Below are 18,960 nucleotides of genomic sequence, written 5' to 3' on the forward strand. Positions count from 1 at the left end.
GTCAGTCCAGGCAGGAAACAGAGGACACATTTAAATGTAGTAATTGAAGGAAATTGAGTGGCTGAGTTAATTAACAAAGGTATAGACAGGGTTAAGAGAAATCCTAGAGAGATAATGAAGCACCCTGCAGCTAGCAACAGCAATAAGCTATTAACGGCCACTAACTAACTAGTCCAATAAGGTAAGAGGAGGGAACAGTTAATAGATCCCAGGGAAACAGCCGTAGGGGTAGGGCCCGACACTAAATTGTGGCTTTTTGTAAGAAAATATCCACTCCTAACCTACAGCACAGTATGGAAGGAGTCTGGGGGTGGGGGTGGGGGTGGGGGGGGATGCCTAACCTCTCTCTTCTGCTGGCTTCTAATTTCTTTCTGGTGACTCTTATTGGCTAAACCCAATTGGCCAAAGGGAAAGGGGGCCCAGTTGAAACAGGCAACAGAAATCAATCTCTTTGGGGCACAGAACAAGGTAGGGTATGACAGCATGTCGATCTCAAGGGCCAAACAGAAAATAGCTAACACAGCCAGGGAAAGAATTCTAGGTCCAAAATAAAATTTTCTAGAAGTTTAAAGATATTTACTCCCTTTTCCTTTTAGGAATCGCTACTGGGAATGCAAAGTCTAAGATCAACCTGATTTATAGGTACTCTGTAGACACTCTGAATTATTTTTTCAATTTGTATAAAATATACAAAATACAAAATTAACCATTCTAAGTATATAGTCCAGTGGCATTAAGTACATTCATACTGTTGTGCCATCATCATCCCCATCATCACCAGAACTCTTTCATCTTACAAAACTGAAACTCTGTACCAGTTAAACAATAACTCCCATTCTCCCTTTCCTGCAGACCTGGCAATGACCTTTCTACTTTCTGTCTCTGTGAATCTGACTACCCTAGGTACCCCATAAAAGTGCAATGACACAGTATTTGTCTTCCTGTGGCTAGATTATTTCACTCAGGATAATGTCCTCAAGGTTCACCTTTGTTGTAGCATGTGTCAGAATTTCCTTCCTTTTAAAGGTTGAATAATATTTCATTGTAGATGTAGCACATTTTGTTTAGGTATTGATCCATCAATAGATACTTGAGTTGCTTCCACCTTCTGGTTATTGTGAATAATGCTGCCATAAACATAGGTATACAGGGGCGCCTGGGTGGCTCAGTCGGTTGGGCGTCCGACTTCGGCTCAGGTCATGATCTCACGGTCTGGGGGTTCGAGTCCCGTGTCGGGCTCTGTGCTGATAGCTCGGAGCTTGGAGCCTGCTTCGGATTCTGTGTTCCCTCTTTCTGCCCCTCCCCTGCTCACGCCTCTGTCTCTCTCTCAAAAGTAAATAAACATTTAAAAAAACAAACAAACAAAAAAAAAAACATAGGTATACAAATATCTGTTCTAGTCTCTGCTCTCAATTCTTTTGGCTGTATACCCACAAGTGAACTTGCTAGATCATATAGTAATTCTAACTTCAATTTTTTGAGGAGCTGCCATACTGTCTCTACAGTAAGTGCACCATTTTACACTGCCACCAGTGGTGCAGAGTTCCAGTTTCTCCATGTCCTTGCTAACACTTATTACTTTCTGGGTTTTTTATATATTTTAAGTCTTATTTATTTATTTTGAGAGGGGCGGGGGGGGGGGGGGGGGCGGGAGAGCACGAGCAGAGGGAGGGACAGAGAGAGAGGGAGAGAGAAAATCCCAAGCAGGCTCTGCACTGTCAGTGCGGAGCCCGATGCAGGGCTCAAACTCACAAACTGTGAGATCATGACCTGAGCGGAAATCAGGAGTCGGACGCTTAACCGACTGAGCCACCCAGATGCCCTATTTTCTGGGTTTTTTAAATGGCTATCCTGAAAGAGGTGAAATGGTATATCATTGTGGGGTGAGTTCTTTGAGTAGAGTTGACAATGTTACATTAGTTTCAGGTGTACAACTTAGTGATTTTTACAAGTTTATACATTATGCTATGTTCACCACAAGTGTGTCCCATTGCATCTATCCCATTATACCATGATAATATCATTGATTATATTCCTTATGTTGTGCCTTGTATTCTCACATGACTTATTCCATAACTGGAAGCCTGTATCTCCCACTCTCTTTCACCCATTCTACTCACCCCCCATCCCCCTTCCCTCTGGCAACCATCAGTTTATTCTCTGTATTTATCTGATTCTGCTTTTTGTTCACTTTTTTTAAAAATTCTACTTATGAGTGGAATCATGTTATTTGTCTTTCTCAGTATGACTTTTTTCACTTAGCATAATACCCTCTAGGTCCATCCATGTTGTTACAAATGGCACAATCTCATCCTTTTTCATGGCTGTGTAATACTCCTGTGTGTGTGTGTGCGCGCATGCCACATTTTCTAGATATTAACCCCTTATTAGATATATAATCTGCAAATATTTCCTCCCATTCTATGGGCTGTCTTTTCACTCTATTGATAGTGTACTTTGGTGCACAAAAGTTTTTAATTTTGATGTCATACAAGCCAATTTGAATTATTTTTGAATTACCATTTTATTCTCAGAATTATAAAATTCTACCACTATCTATCTAGGGATGAATCTTTTTCATTTATCCTGCTTAACAGCTAATGTTGTGCTTATCTGCAACAGAGAAAAATTTTTTTCATTATTCAATTGATTATCACCTTCATTTTCTGTATAATTTCTTTCTGGTAAGTTTATTAGATAGATATTGAGCATCATGAAACTATTCTTTCATATTTTCTTTCATAGAATTCTTTCTTATTTTCCACTTTTTTTTTTTTTTTTACTATATTCTGGGTAACTATATCACCTTTAACTTCCAGAAAATTAATTTGTCCTTTAAAAAGTGTTCATTCTATTAGCCCTTTCAAAAATGCTATCAATTATATTTTTAAATTCTAAGAATTCTTTCTTGCTCTCTGCTCCCTTTTCATAGCAGTCTATTAATTTGCTTATAGATTTGATAGATATTAAAATGCCTCTGAGATAGAAAATTAGAATTTATTTAAAGTTGTCTCTGGGTTTTAAATGTTTTGTTTGACATTAGTTACCCTCCTTACTCACCTTGGGCTATCTCTTTGGTGCTATTAGGTTTGCTCAAACATCTGTAGACACACATGAACAGAGGACTAGATTAACTGATATGGACATGAGTGTGGATTCCCTCTAGTTGTACAGACCTAGTTCCCTAATTGGACTCACCTCGGAATAGGTGAGTTGTGGCAGTTATGTGTAAAAGAGACTCCACTTGAAGATATGTGGGCATGAAGAAGGAAGCAAAGTTGGGTTATATCCCACTCTCTCCAACCTAACTGCTGAAATAAGAAGGGCTTGGCAAGGGGCACCTGGGTGGCTCAGTCAATTAGGCATCCTACTCTTGATTTTGGCTCAAGTCCTGATCTCAAGGTTTGCAAGATTGGTTTGCGAGATCAAACACCGCATTGGGCTCTGCACTGACAGTGAGGAGCCAGCTTGAGATTCTCTCTCCCCCACCTCTCTCTCTCTCTGTCCCTCCCCCACCAAAATAAATCAATAAATAAGCCTAAAAAAAGAAGGTCTTGACAACAGATTCTATTTTTCTCTTCAGCACCTAGTCTGAACTTCTAGCACTATTTAGTTATTCTGAGCTCAGTTCTGATTATCTCTCAGGCCCCTTTACTCCCTCCAGGTCCCCTTATTAGACATGTATTTCACTTTCTTTGGAGAACAGTTCTCTCATTTATTCTTGGGTTAAATACTGCCAAGCGTATATGCTACGTATAGCGTGTACCTCTGCCATAGCTATGTAGAATTAACGTTCATATCTAGCACATGAATGCATTTCAAAGAATAAGCACTTTTCAAACCTTGCAATCAATATTTAAGTAAGCATGTAAGAAAAATCTTGCTAACATGATCTCTGGAGCCCAAAAATCCACCACAATGCAGAATTAGCTGTTGCAGACACGGGGTTTGGGGAGTTGGCTACTAGATGCAAACCCTTCAGAGATTCGGCTGTGGTTTGGCACCACCCAGTGGCGCTTGTTCTGCCTGGCCTAAATAGGAAGGAGGCATTCTGGGGCTGTGTCTTGGCTCCCCGCCAGCAGAGTCTCCAGAGCAGTGCGCCTTTAGTCGGCCTGGTCTGGCAAGATCCCAGGGCTATAGGGATCCACCCACCGTTCACCTCCTGCCTCTCAGGACCTCTCAGCCTGTTATTTTCCAGCCCATCCTGGTTCGCCTCCCAGAAGACAAGAACTCTCTGCCGCCCCCACTCCATTATCTCCCCCACCCCATCAAACACACACCTTTAAAGAGGGGGGAGGAAGATGGTTGCTGAGTGGAAGACAGTGGCCAACCCCATGACGTCTAACTTTGCAGTATAGCAGGATCTTTTTTTTTTACTCTCAATATTAGTTGTGATTCGCAGCTCGATAAACATAAATCAGGAATATGCCTACATATTCCTGTAGTGCCTACCCATAATTAAGGGTACGAGAGTGGGGTGGAGGTTTATGGGCCCAGATGCCCTATATGACACCAGATACACCAGGTTGGTGTCGCCACTTGCCCTGGAAGGCTACTCTCTTCTGTTCTTTAATACAAAGTGGCAAAGCAAAGAGAAACAGCGTGCCAGACCTGCATTACAGCCCAGCGCAAGGGTCTCCGCAGGTCTCCGCATCCAGCCACCTCCTCGCAGGCAATGACTTTGGAAAGAATGGGCCGGGAGGCCTCATGTGAGAGGGAAAGGCAGATTTTGAAGACTCCCTGCGGGCGTGCGGGCGCACCCGCATGTTTCCACACGGGCCGCCACCTCCAGGGACCCGAATTCTGGCCGGACTGAGGCCGTACCGGGCGGGTTCAGGACCCGGTGATTCAGCTCCCCGCCCCTCTGGCGCCGCCGTCGGGATACTGCGGCGCCTGACGTCGCCGGAGTCCACCGCCAGGGGGCGACCACTCCATGAATGGGGGATCGGGAAGGACTAAAAGGAAAACGGGGTCCACTCTGCGGTGCCGCAGTTCTTACCTCCAGGTAGTACAGGTCCACGGAAGTGATCTGCGAGTCGAGGAAATCTTCATAGGTGTTGAACTGAGTGACTACGTTGTCCACGGCCGTCAGCCTCTCTTCCTGGTCCATCTTGTTGCCTTAGCCGAAGCGTCCCTAGCGACAGAGGCGCCAGCGTCAGGTCAGGAAGTTCCACCCCCTTCGTGTCTTTTTTCCGATCAGTTGGGAACCGGTGCGGAGCCTCGGAAGTTAACCCCACCCCCACCCCCACCCCCACCCCCACCCCCACCCCCACCCCCACCCCCACCCCCACCCCCACCCCCCGTGTTCGTTACTGAGTTTCGTGTTTCCCCGTAACTCCTAGGAACGCGGTCTCGAATTACCCGCTTCAAATTCAAGCCTGACACCCGTCAGCTGATTCAAACCTTGGTGAAACGTGGAGCCACGTGAGAGATGCAAATTGCAATCCAAAATTAAATATTATGAGACTGCCAGGATGTGTCGACAAAATATTCTAGATCAGCACTCTTAATCTCATTCTAACGCAATGTTATGCGGGACAAAAATACCGAGGTTAGCACTCAAGAAAGTGAAGGTCTATTTTTGCAAGAAGCGTATCTCAAAACTGAAGTCTTTGGAAATGATCTTGTATCAAAAAACAATAATAAAATATTTAATGATTTGTTATATTATTTTTAAAAATAAAACTTAAAGGCAAATTATTGCTAATGTTTGGATATGAGGAAGAATTTATGAATTTCCCAAATGAAAGAAATTCAGTGAGAATATCTTTGAAAACCTCTTTTGGCCCCAATTGCTTGTTTTTTAAACTTGTTTTCTTTTTTTTTTTTAACTTTCAATAAGCACACAATGAAAGACCTTGCCTTTGTCGAAGCTGCCTTTTTTAAAGGGTAAGTAAGATATCTGTGGAAAATTAGAAAGTAAATGTTCTTACTAAAGACATTCCCCTTAGAACAAAGTTGCATTTTTTAAAATGGATTTAAAGTAATCTAAAGTGGCAGCTGGTGAAACTTCAGCATTCTTATTTGGATTTTAGTATTTTACAAATCATATTTGCAAATTAACACACAGTACAATACTGAGCCTCTGGTAGTTGCTCTTTAAGTACTTACAGAATTGATTCTGAAGATTTTCAGGTGTGCTAAAAAGGTTTCTTTTAATGAAGATATCTGGTAAGATACTTGGCAGTCACCTTTCCCAATTTAAAAAGGTCATCTCAAAAATCACGGTGTCACAAATGTACAAATTTTAAGTGATGTGGGCACAATAATCTCTAAGATATTACCGACTTATTTTTTTTTAAGTTTACTTATTTATTTTAGAGAGGGAGAGAGCAGAGGTGTGTGGGGAAGAGGGACAGAGAGAGAGTACCAAGCAGCCTCTGCGCTCAGCACGGAGCCCAATGAGGCTCAATCCCACGACCATGAGTTCATAATCTGAGCTGAAATCAAGAGTCGGACACTTAAGGGACTGGGCCACCCATGCACGCAGAATCACTGACTTGTTTTTTAATTAATGAATTATCTCTTGAAATATTTTAAAAGGCATTTTGGACATTTTTTGAATGCAATTTAATCATTGCATTCAGGAGACCAGAAAGGATAGAGAAACCCTGAGCACTCAAAATACAACAAAAAAGAGGGATGCCTGGTACAATGTGCCTACTGTACTGAGTAGAGCATGCAACTCCTGATTTCAGGGTCATGAGTTGAAGCCCCATGTAGGGCATGGAGCCTCTTAAAAAAAGAGAGAGAGAGACAAAAGTACAACAAAAACAACAATAATAACAACATTTATTGAACACTCCCTGCACGTCAAGCACTGTGGTAAGTGCCAACAATGAGTTACATCCTTAACTACTATTTGTGCTACAATTAACAACCACCAACTTAACATCATCTAATATCTGAAAAGATATGAAAATTCAAATAGCCCAAGAATGAAAATAAATCATTCTTGCCACTTAAGACATTCTAATAAGGGGCATAACTTTCAATATTCTCTATCGTCTAGAGAAATTCTATAAGTCACTCCTGAAAGAAGCATTATTTAGTGTGAATTGAGCACAAGCAAAGGCCTGGAAAAGTTTCAGCCACTTACTGTATACAGAAAATACAAGTATTTGCTTTCTTGTAATATTACTAAGACCTTACGATATGCCAGTTCTGTTCTAAATACTTCCTACGCATCAACTTGTTTAATCATGACACCAAGTCCACTAGAAAAAATAGTGTTAGCATGATTCACAACATAGAGTGAATCTAAATGAATTGGTTTGAAATCTTAAAGATAAAAATAGCAACACAACTTATGAATCCTAATTTCCCACAAAGGGAAGTTAAGGTAAGTAGAGGTTTGAAGAGCCACATGGAATTCATTATGAAAGTTGTTTTTTTGTTGTTTTTTAGAAAAAAATATATGTTTTTTAGAAAAAAAATATGTATATATTTATATATATCCAATTGAGAAAGGCAACATGAACTTAGCACAAATAACAGGAGCAAAAGGGATGCATATTCTAAGATGTGGAGGAAAGAAAGATCAGGTTCTGTGTAGGGGAAAGCTGCACATTGTTTTGATGTTATGAGGGGGCCCCTAAGAAGTGTAGAGGAAAAGAAGGTTCCCAGAGGAAGAAACTTGGTCGGAAGGCTTTGAGTGCTAGGTTGAAGAGTTTGCAGAAGGTAGTAATCATGTCCTTGAAAAAGGCTAGGCTACAATAACAATGGCTTTGAGTGATGATCATGCACTACTGAAAAAATTCTGTCTTCCTGTCAAAGTGTCTGGGTGCCCCTATTTATATCGATTATATTTGCTTTAAGGTCCTCCTCCATCAAGATTTCATCACTTTCAAGAAGCAGTAAAGCATCTAGAAAATCTCAGGTTCGTTAAACTATAGCACTTTGATTACAAAGGCCTGTATTTTAGTAAAGTGTGCGGTCTTTGTTTGAATATTATACTATTATGATCCATTGGGACTGTGCATTTCCAGTGGAAACCTCATTAAATTTACTATTTGGTAAACAAGTCTTTGATGAGGTAAGCTCTAAAGCACCCAAATTTAAACAATTATGCAAATACTTTCAGTCAATGAGTCTAGCTGTGTCTCCTAACTCAAAACATTTAGGGTGATTTTCAACCAATAGGTTTCTCTATGAATATTTAAAGAGAAAAAGAAAGTTTAGAAGTTTAGCCTTGTTCCTTACAGAAAGGCTTGAATTATTGTAGGTTTAATTCAATTGTCTTTTGTTTAACTTTCAATTTAAGTTCAAAACTACTTTTTGACAAGTGCCTGAGAAAAAGACAGTAAGAGAGAAATTAATGAGCTTCAGCAAGTCCCTATTTCCAACTGCAAAGTCTTTGTTATGATTGGGAAATACTTTATTTTGGAAAACAATGCATTCCTACTTAAAGTCTGGGATTTTTAAAGATCGAAACCTGGAATTTAGCCACAAATCCCAGCAATTTCATTCCTTGCAAAAGGACCAACAAGGAAAAAATTTTTAAAAAATTAAAAAATAAAAATTAAAAAAAAAAGGACCAGCAAGGATTATGTACATTCACAGTAAAACTCCAAAATGTAAATGAGAATAAATATGTGCTATGTGAGAATAACAGGATATATGCCATATTTAGGTTGGTGTTGAGTAGGAAAAAAAAAAGCACAAGGCTAAAACAAAGGTCAGGAATGTAGGAAAAATCTAAGTATAAGTGTGTCTTTAAAATAAACAGGCATTGGTACTGTACTTACCTGGTAGAACTATGTAAAAGAATTTCAGGGGTGCCTGGGTGGCTCCGTCAGTTAAGCGGCTGACTTCAGTTCAGGTCATGATCTCACAGTTCAGGAGTTCAAGCCCCACATTGGGCTCTGTGCTGACAGCTCAGAGCCTGAAGCCTGCTTGGGATTCTGTTTTTCTCTGTCACTCCCCTGTTCATATTCTGTCTCTCTCTCTCTCTCTCTCAAAAATAAATAAACATTAAAAAAATAAATAAAAAGTAAAAGAATTTCAAATTAAACTCTACAGTTTTCTATTTCCAGCTGTTCAGCAATATACTATGGTGTCTGGGAAAATGAATAGAAAACATACTTTTGGTAGGTTGACAAGATCGGAAGCGGAATGCCTTGCTTATTATGTCGATGGGATGCTAAACACTCTGAGTAAGAACTTGAGGCTCTATTAAGATGGATTTAACACATTATCATCACTTAAGAAAGAAAAACATATGCTTGCTCTAATAAGATAAGAAATTTGTGTGTGTGTTGTTGCCCAATTGCTTATTAAGTTTCCATGGATTGCAAATGAGCACTATTGCTTAATCATGAACCAGGAGAGCTCTTTTGTGCTTTGTAATAATGATGACATTGAATTTATTTAAGATGTTTCTTATGATGAGATCACTGGACCTTCACACCATCTCAGTTATTCTAAAGTGCTGGAGTTCTGGTTCCACAGCTTCTCCGTCTGGAGACACAATGTTTTCCTATGCCATAAGTCCCAAGTTTTCTCTTCTCTTGACTGTATCTAACAGTGTGTAAGGAAGGATCCAGAAGAGAGAAAGACAAGTCCCAGGAGCAGGGTTGACGGGTCTTAGCAGCTGATAAAAGTTGAAAATTACTACTGTGCTATGAGATAGATGAGAGATGTCATAGCTACAATCATCTCTTTGGAACAGAGGAAAACTTGGCCTCTCAATGGCTCTTAGAAGGTTTATCTAACAGTTTCACTGAAAATTCCCTCAACTTGTTTGTCTACATGGGAATTAGGATCTAATCTATAACAAAACTTCCCTTGAGTGGCCAGTCTCAGAACACATCACGTGGAAATAGAGGGCCACCGCTGCCGATGCAAAGCTGCCTATTTCAAGTGGGGGTACTCAGCACTGACACCACAGTCTTAACTGTTTTGTACCTTCGATTCACTCTTATTTTCTACTGTGCCTTTCCCTATTTTCTCTTCTGTCTTTAATCCTGCATCCTCCTGTTTCAAAGCAGGTAATCTTGACTTCTATTCCACAAAGGAATAAAGTAAAAGCCATCAGATTAGATATCCTTCATTCAGATACACAAGCTTACTCACACCTCGGTTCTTCTTCCCTTTTGTTTCAAAGGAAGAGATTTACATCCTCTTAGGCCTCTCCTTCTGCCTTCCCAGGATTTCTTATTTTGATTATCACCTCTATCATTACTTTCTCTCTCTTCTCCTTCCTTTCACTTCTCTCAAAATCTCCCCCCTCTCCCCAGCCTCTTTTCCATTTTAAAACCAACCAAAGGAAATTAAAAACAAGCCTCTCAACTCCACCGCCCACTTCAGCTATGGACTCTCCCACCTTTCATAGCAAAGCTTCTTGAAAGAGTTAACTTCAATCACTCTCTCCCTTTTCTTACCTTCCACTTTCTGCCCAACACATTTCATCTAGTTTTACACACAGTTCCACTGAAATTTGTTACCAGTCAGTTATGACTTCCTTGCCCTTGAGGGTCAATGGACATATTTTTTTTTTTTTTTTGTCCTCATACTACTTTGATTCTCAGGTGCACTGGATCTTGTGAGCACTCCTTTTTCTTCAAAAGTTTCTTAACTTCCCTCGCATTACTTAGCCTTGAGACTAGTTGGTTGGTTTTCCGTCAGCTTTTTTTTTGTTTGTTCATTTTTTAGGGTTTCTTTTTGCTGGCTCCCCTTCCCCTTAACTACTTTTTAAATTTTTTTTTAATGTGTTTTTTTTTTTTTTTTTTTTTTTTGAGACAGAGAGAGACAGAGCATGAACGGGGGAGGGGCAGAGAGAGAGGGAGACACAGAATCGGAAGCAGGCTCCAGGCTCTGAGCTGTCAGCACAGAGCCCGACGCGGGGCTCGAACTCACGGACCGTGAGATCATGACCTGAGCTGAAGTCGGATGCTTAACCGACTGAACCACCCAGGCGCCCCCCCCTTAACTACTTTTTAAAAATTTAGAATGTCTCAGGGTTCTCTACTAGGCCTTTTTCCTGCCTCTTTACCGTCTCACTTTGAGATCACACCCAGGTCCATAACTTTACTTCTGGCCTACATGCATATGGTTCCCAAATCTAGAACTAGCTGGGTTACCTTCTTGAGCTCCAATGAAACATCCAACTTCTTACCAGATACCACTGGATGTATAACGTGTATAAAATTGGCTTGTTTCTCTTCCCCTGCTCCTCATCTTGCTCCTACCCCAGGGTTCCCTCTGTCAACATACAGCCTCCCCTTCTTTTGGTGGTTCTTGGAAAAAATTGGGAAGACAGTCATGACCCTTGCCTCTCCTTCACCCCTGAAATATGCAACCTATTATTTTAGTCTCCCAAGTATATCTCTTGTAGGCTTCGATTTCTTCCCAGTCTCATTGCCATTGCTTCCTTGACTAAGCCAGAGACTGACACCAACACTCCCAAAATAGCCTCTTTCCTGGTTTCCTTATACCCCACTGGCTCCATTCTACTCGTCCCAGTGTAATCAGTGATTGTTTAAAAACACTGATGTTATTTCATCATGTTCCTCTGACAACTTCCATTGTCTTCCCATAGCCCTTAGAATAATATTTTTTTAAAACATAGCTTACGAGGCCCTCCACATTCTGACTCTCCTCTGACCCCTCCGTCTCACCCATGACATGTTCCAACTACACTGGACTGCCTTCAGTTTTTAAAGAAGCCACAATTTCTTTTGTCACTGGATCTTTAAATATGCTGTTGCCTCTACCTAGAACATTCTTTCAAAGTACACATTCTTTTAACTAATTAGTTCCATTTTACAGATATTGGTATAGACAGAAGTATAGAGATGTAGTAATTGATCTTCTCTTATATATTCCCAGAGCAGTTTCTACTCCCCTCATTGTTATGAACATCTCAATTATAAGGTATTTGCAAAATGTCTATACTCCTTGTTAGAATCTATACACACGAGGGGCGCCTGGGTGGCTCGGTTGGTTGAGCATCCGACTTCAGCTCAGGTCATGATCTCACGGTCCGTGAGTTCGAGCCCCGCGTCGGGCTCTGTGCTGTCAGTTTGGAGCAAGAAACCTGCTTCGGATTCTGTGTCTCCCTCTCTCTCTGCCCCTCCCCCACTCATGCTCTGTCTCTATCAAAAAATGAATAAACGTTAAAAAAATAAAATATTTACAAAAAAGAATCTATACACATGAAGGCAAAGACTTTATCATCCCTGTTCACCTCCATTTTCTCAGCATCTGACATGGCACCTGAAATATACTGGGTCTTCAAAACATTTGCTGAATAGGGGCACCTGGGTGGCTTAGTTGGTTAAGCATCCAACTTTGGCTCAGGTCATGATCTCACAGTTTGTGAGTTCGAGCACCATGTTGGACTCTGTGCTGACAGCTCAGAGCCTGGAGCCTGCTTCAAATTCTGTGTCTCCCTATCTCTCTGCCCCTCCCCCACTAGCGCTCTGTCTCTCTCTCCTTCAAAAATAAATAAACATTAAAAAATTTTTTTTAAGTTGCATAAAAAACCATTTGCTGAATAAAAGTTTCCTGTATGTTTTACTCATTCACTTCTGGAAACTACCAAGTAAAAGGCAATACACTCAGTGTGAGAACTATAAACAACCTAAATGTTAGCACCCAAGTTTTAGAAAGGTGCTTTACATTACTAGCATAATAATAACGTAAGACAAATGATATTTTTGAAGCACTATGCAAATCCAGAGCAGCTAAAAGTCACTTCTAACTGGAAGATTCAACAAAAGTTTAAAGCATAACATGGCCTTTGTAGTAAATTTGAAGTATTGAGATAGGAATATGGGACTCTGAATAAATGTCCATGTGAATGAATCACATGTGCTAAAGTTTCAAAGTGAGAAAACACAGATTTGTCCTGGTAAATTTGATTATAGTGCAGGATATATATGTAAGAGTGGGAGGAAATGGCATGGTAAGTCAGAAGCTGACCATGGTGAGATTTGTCAATTTAATAAACTTCAACTGTATTGTCCAAGTAAAGGAGAATCAAAAGAAATGTTTGGAAAGAAATGCTAATCAGAATTGTACTTTGGAAAGATTATCCTGACAGCAAATGACTGGAAGGTTGACAGAAAGACCTCTTAGATCTAGAAGAGAGGAAGGAAGGGAGTCGGAGTTGGAAAGTAAGTGTAGGAAAGAGATTCAAGAAACCTTGGGGGAAGGAATTCTATAGAGCAGTAACTGAGTTCAAGTTTAATACCTACTTTTTACACCTGAGTAAGATTAAAAAAGATTTTCATTTTCAATCAAACTTACACCGGCTTAAAATAAGAAATACATCAATGTGGTTGGTTTTTAATGAAAACTTGCTGATACTTAGTAAATTCAAATAATGAGGCACCGACTTGAAGATAAAAAATTCAGATGAAATTTCAGAAGAAAATAAAAAGTGACATCTTTAAAACCCCAGATACAAGGTGGAAACAGGCTGCCTCTCTGAGGAGTATATTTAGCCCCTCTAAAATACGCAGTGACCTCTATAGAATTCCTAAGAGGAGAGGCTGGATCTATTTTAAACCACTGTCTTCTTTCTAGCCTCTGAGTACAATGTCAGAGCTCATTAGATATTCAAGTATTTTTGCAGCCATGGTAATAACACAACCTGTTACAACTAAGCCAATATAAAAGGGTCTGGAAGGAAGATCACTATACTTCACTAGCCTCTCTAGAAGAAGCATTAAAGGAAGAGATGCCAATTCCATTAAGAGCTAATTAACTCATTGTACTTGGCTTTGCTTCTCCAGGATCTCAAACATTCTCTGACTGGAGATAAATTAAGCACAATAATTACAATAAAAGACATTTTGAGCCATCTCTCCCACTGACTCTTACTTATCAAAGCAAAGGTAAAACTCACCCAGCAATAATTTAACATAACCAAATCAAGCTCTGTGCTACATAGACCCTGAAAGTACAATCAAAAATAAAGTTTGGTCCTTTTTATCTTCAAGGATATTGACATTTTGGGACAGGAGACACAAAAGGCATGAACTGGTAGTTGATTGAGTGAAGAAAAATAAGACGAACTAAGCAGGTTTGGGGAAACAACTTTGTAAATAAATGAGAAAATAAAACTTTATAGAAGTTATGATAAAAATGTTTGCAAGGTACAACATGGAATGGGGTAAAAAAAAAGTTTTCTATGTGGGAAGGACAGACTTAAAGAATGCAAGCATGCTGCATCTTAAGAAATCAGAAAATCATTTTGTCTTCTCTAAAAGAATGAGTTTAGGTTGGATGATCTCTGCGATCACATCTAGCTTCAAAATTCTGTAATATTCTGTTATAACGTACGCATTCATTAAGCGTTTACGTCTAACCTGGAGGAAGTCTCTGAGAAGAAAGGGGAACAGTGGAGTCATTATCCTATAATGCACTTTGATGGAAGAAAACACATACTGTATTAAATGACTACAAATAACAACATGCTTGGCAAGATGACCATATTGTCTCAGTGTGTCTGATCTCTTGTTCGAAAAAAAACAAATGTCTGTTTCACATCTTTTTTCCATTCAAAATTGTCACCTTCCTCTCCCTGTCTTTCCAACCCCTTGACACACTCCCCATCTACCCATTTATCCATCTCTACCTAGCAGTTTCACTTTTAAATATAAAAACAGGTAAAATGAATATTATTTTTAGGAAAATGCAGATACCACTAGAGCTAACCCTCGCCAAGTAATCTGAACAGTCAATATTTTACCATCTTAGAATATATTTTTGAAGAAAAGTTAAAAGATTTTATAAATGGGCACTAGTGTCATTTGCCAAAATGATGTTAACATTAGCCAAAGGAACACAAAAGTATTGATTTCAATAACCAAGAGTGAATATTTCTGGCAACTACAGTGTTTCAGCAGTAAATATTTTAAATGCACACTTAATTTAATGGACAGAACACAAAGGTGTACTTATGTGACCATACTAAAGCATCCCCCCGTGTTGTCTTTTCTATCAGGACCTCATTAACATTTTTACTTATCAGTTTTTTTTTTTAACTTTCTCCGAAAACTTCTCCTTTTCCATGTCCATGCAGAATATCTACTATCAGGTGAATATTCTAATATATAATTACTGGCCCACATCTGTGGGGAAATAGGTGCAACTTACATAAATGGGTTAGAAAAAAGCTTAGGGTGGAAAGTCGCCACCAAGAGGCAAAAGTACCAGAGCTTAGCTAGCGAGATATTGTAATAGGATCACAACTAACTTGTTATATCACCTGCAGGAAATTAATTTCCATGTGATGCCAATATCACAAACTCCAGTTGCCTCCCCCAGACCCTTTGCTTCTTACACACACAAGTTAATGATTACTGTCTGATTGTTTTCTCCACGTTCATGTGTGTAAGATCTTGTTTTCTTCACATGGGTAATATCTTGAGAGCTCATTAAATATGGAGACAAAACCCCTCTTTGGGTCTCTTGCCTCCTCCCAGACATTAGCCTCTTTTGCATTCAATTCTGCATCTACCCTTTTGCTGAACAAGAGAGAACTCTAGACTCACAGTCTGCGACACACATCTTTTTTATTTTTTCAAAATTGTTGCTATCCTCAGAGTTTCAAATTTCTTTGAAAATTGTTTTCTCCCAGGGCACATCAGTGTTAATGTCTCTGATCTGCACTATAGAACATCGAAACAGAGGAGGTAATGATAGCAACACAACTGAAATGGCTGTGACTGAGTCTGATAAAATTAAAGTTTTAGTAAAGACCAAAACTTGAGGGGCACCTGCGTGGCTCAGTCAGTTAAGCATCTGACTCTTGATTTCACCTCAGGTAATGAACACATACATGGTCACGGGACTGAGCCCTGCTTGGGATTCTCTCTCTCTCTTTCCCTCTGCCCCTCCCTTCTCCTGCTCCTGCTCTAATATGCACTCTCTCTTTCTCTCTCTCTCTCTCTCTCAAAAAAAAAAAGTTAAAAAAAATCAAAACTTGAAAATGTGGCTCTATGTGCATGCTTATCCATAACCAAATGCATTAATCATAATTCAGGCCTCTGCTTTTGATGCCATGCATAATGAACCATGCTTCTTAATGTTTCCTCTTTCCATTTACTATTTGGTTTATGAGTCAATTATTGGATTTTGAGGGGTTTTATAAAGGACTGATAATAAAAATTGATTGCAAAGTACTCTGAAAGCCTCTCCTGATAACTGTTCTAGAGAGAAAAACAGGTTTTTACTCTTCATAACGTTTCCCAGTAGATTATGTATTCCAGAAAGAGTGTACATGTAACATAAATTCCTAAATTTTCTTAAAATGTATTTTAAGGATATTGTCCTTTACTTCAATTAAAAATCTAGTATTGGGGCGCCTGGGTGGCCCAATCGGTTGAGCGTCCGACTTCAGCTTAGGTCGCGATCTCACCGTTCGTGAGTTCGAGCCCCACGTCAGGCTCTGGGCTGATGGCTCAGAGCCTGGAGCCTGCTTCCGATTCTGTGTCTCCCTCTCTCTCTGCCCCTCCCCCATTCATGCTCTGTCTCTCTCTGTCTCAAAAATAAATAAACATTAAAAAAATTTTTAAAAAAATCTAGTATTTGCCTTGAAGCATTACTGCACTGGGAGCTATCAAGAACAATAACAGTATTGGCAATTATTTTGATTAAATTAGATCACTCAAAGTTTCCAAATAATTACTAATACACAGAAGGGGATCTAATTTCTAATTTAGAAGAGACTAAAAATAACCTAAGTAATTTCAAAATAAAATTTAAACTCCTACTGATTTCTGGAAGTTTGGCCTGCATAATTATTCAAGAGTAAACTGTTATTTTTATAAAATACTTGAACACTGTTTATTACAGACCTATATAATTTATTGACCATTATAGTATACATGATTACATAACCAATTTGTTCCTCCACATGTTAACCAACCTTAATTAATAGCTTTTTTAGGCTAATGCAATTTTTATATAGGTCTTTGGATACTAACAGAAAAAGAGTAATTAAGCCATTTGATAGGTCAAGAAAAACTATTTAAGACAATTTTCCTGAGAAGCCAACACATAATAACACAATGCTGATTTGGATTTTAGAAAAGTCAAGGTCTGGTTGTGTCTGTTTAATTGGGAACCATTATCAAATCCTGTAACTCCTTTGTATCTTACTTTATCTATTGAGAGACGCTGGTAATAAATTGTAGCTTCCTTCAAGTCATACTTAAACAGGGAAGTTAATTGAGAGGTATGAGCTACATAAAACAGGGACCATGTTTTCTACTTTTCATTTTAAGTCATGAGCCCTTAAATCCATGAGGCACTGAAGACATCAGATGACAGCTGCTTCCAATCACTGTTCAGGTTCTTGGTCCAGAACCAATTGCCCTGATTTATACACTATGTTCCGATCAGTTTCTAACCTTTTTATTACTGATGACATTTGTCATTCTTCAATTTACAATCTAACTTGGCCTTTCTGCCAGATATTTTACCCTGTTTTTCCAGTACGACCTTGACCATCGCTTCCGGCCTGGATTTTTCTTCTACGTTGCTTCATCTTTCCCAGAGTTATGCATTTAGCCCAACCTCCTGTGGGTGGCGCTCCTGCCTGAGTCTCCCCAGCTTGAAAGCAGGATCCAAGGGCTGCTTCTTCGTCTGCCAGCAGTGCCCTGAAGAAACAACTTTCCCCACAGGCAAAGGCCATGATATGGTGTGGTGGGAAGGGCATCAGGCCTGCCAGACAAGAACTCCCCTGGCAGCCTACCTGAAATTCCAGCCAAGGATAAGTGTTGCTCTTTAAGATAACTTTGTTTTCAGAATCTGTATCCTCCTAACTGCCATTCCTACCTTTTTCTATTGAAATAATTGTTTTCCTACGTGATTATTGAGAACTCAAGGTTTCTTAAGATTTCAACAATTGTGTTATAGCAGAACAGATGGTGATCGGTAAACAAGATTTTTACGTTTCTTGTAATCTGTCTCCCCTTTATTCTGTTTTAGTACTGAGAAAGAAGTAAGTATTTACGAAAGTTTTCCTCTCACTAACAAGAGACTGTACGTGCACCGGGGGAGACTGGCCCAGGGGTGATGGTAACAGAAGTGATAGAAACTAAGCAGAATGAGAAAAATCCAAATGGACCCAGGGAACAGTATCAAGACTGATACTCACCAGATGATTCAAATTCCTAAAATCTGGGATGTACTGAGTTTTTGTTTCACTGTGGAGGTTGCTTTCCTTACACATGCCTTCTGAGCAGAAGTAGATTTTAACAAGATTAAGCCTTCTGTTGCCTGGAAAAAAGAATACATTAATTGGTAAATAAATCATCAAAATTCGTTTAATTAAGTACGTAAGCTACTTACAGAAGCACGGCACTTTCTGGAATAAAGGGAGTCCTAGCCATGTTGATTTGGGGTCAGCAGGGATGAGGTGCATCGAAGGAGAGGGTCCGGTCCAGGTGAGGTAGCCCATGGCTGCAGGAGGACTAAGAATGGCCTATAACAAACATGGGGATATACTGGGAAGAAATCACCAATATTAAGAGATGAATAAAGGAGAGGTTAAGGGGAGATCTTAATCAACTTTACCATTTTGGCAAGGTTTACAGTTAATTTGTTCTAAAGATGTGTGTTCCTTGCAGAACACAGGAAGAAACCATGGAAATATACACATAGGAGGATGTCTTATAAAGAATAGTTCATGTGTACTCCCAGTCCCAGCCTCAAAATTCGGATGGCCTGGAGTCCACTCTCCCTTCTCCTCATATTCCTGATGCACACACATGAGGACACCCCAACCTGAAGGTTTCATCTGGCTCCAAGACCAGCCTGACCACCCCATACACCTGCAGTGTGGGGGCCCTGTTAACAGGAAATTCTGGAATCCTAGGTAGCTAAAAGGAAGGGATCCAGGTCTGGATGAACATGTTCTTTTGGCCACTTAACTCCTCAAATTGGGAGGGGCAGGGCAAGAAAAGGCAGGTGCCCTTAAAAATATGGAAATATAGCCTCTTCCTT

The 18,960-nt window shown here is 39.8% G+C and overlaps 1 protein-coding gene and 1 long non-coding RNA gene across 7 annotated transcripts in view; one reads left to right on the plus strand and one right to left on the minus strand.

Annotated features, from left to right (window-relative positions):
* CFAP299 (cilia and flagella associated protein 299) overlaps positions 1-5,110 on the minus strand; it is a 582,511-nt gene extending 577,401 nt beyond the window's left edge. For all 3 annotated transcript variants that reach the window (XR_002084957.2, XM_019466401.2, XM_019466394.2), the window contains exon 1: positions 5,000-5,110. Coding sequence is in view for 2 of the 3 variants with exons in the window: in XM_019466401.2 (XP_019321946.1) it covers positions 5,000-5,110 (111 nt within the window). In the remaining variant the exon portion in view is untranslated. The remainder of the gene's footprint in view (positions 1-4,999) is intronic.
* On the plus strand, positions 5,056-18,285 carry LOC109277032 (uncharacterized). Of its 4 annotated transcripts, XR_002084962.2 has the most exons (5): positions 5,295-5,551; positions 5,843-5,889; positions 6,588-6,825; positions 7,819-7,879; positions 17,944-18,285. It is a non-coding gene; the product is annotated as an uncharacterized LOC109277032 (long non-coding RNA). The 4 variants fall into 4 exon arrangements; XR_002084967.2 differs by lacking the exons at positions 5,295-5,551; positions 5,843-5,889 and adding an exon at positions 5,056-5,159; XR_008421750.1 differs by lacking the exon at positions 6,588-6,825.
* Positions 18,286-18,960: the final 675 nt, after the last annotated feature.

Source organism: Panthera pardus, unplaced genomic scaffold (genome assembly GCF_024362965.1).
Source record: "Panthera pardus isolate Hobbes unplaced genomic scaffold, ASM2436296v1 HiC_scaffold_13, whole genome shotgun sequence".
Taxonomy (NCBI): domain Eukaryota; kingdom Metazoa; phylum Chordata; class Mammalia; order Carnivora; family Felidae; genus Panthera; species Panthera pardus.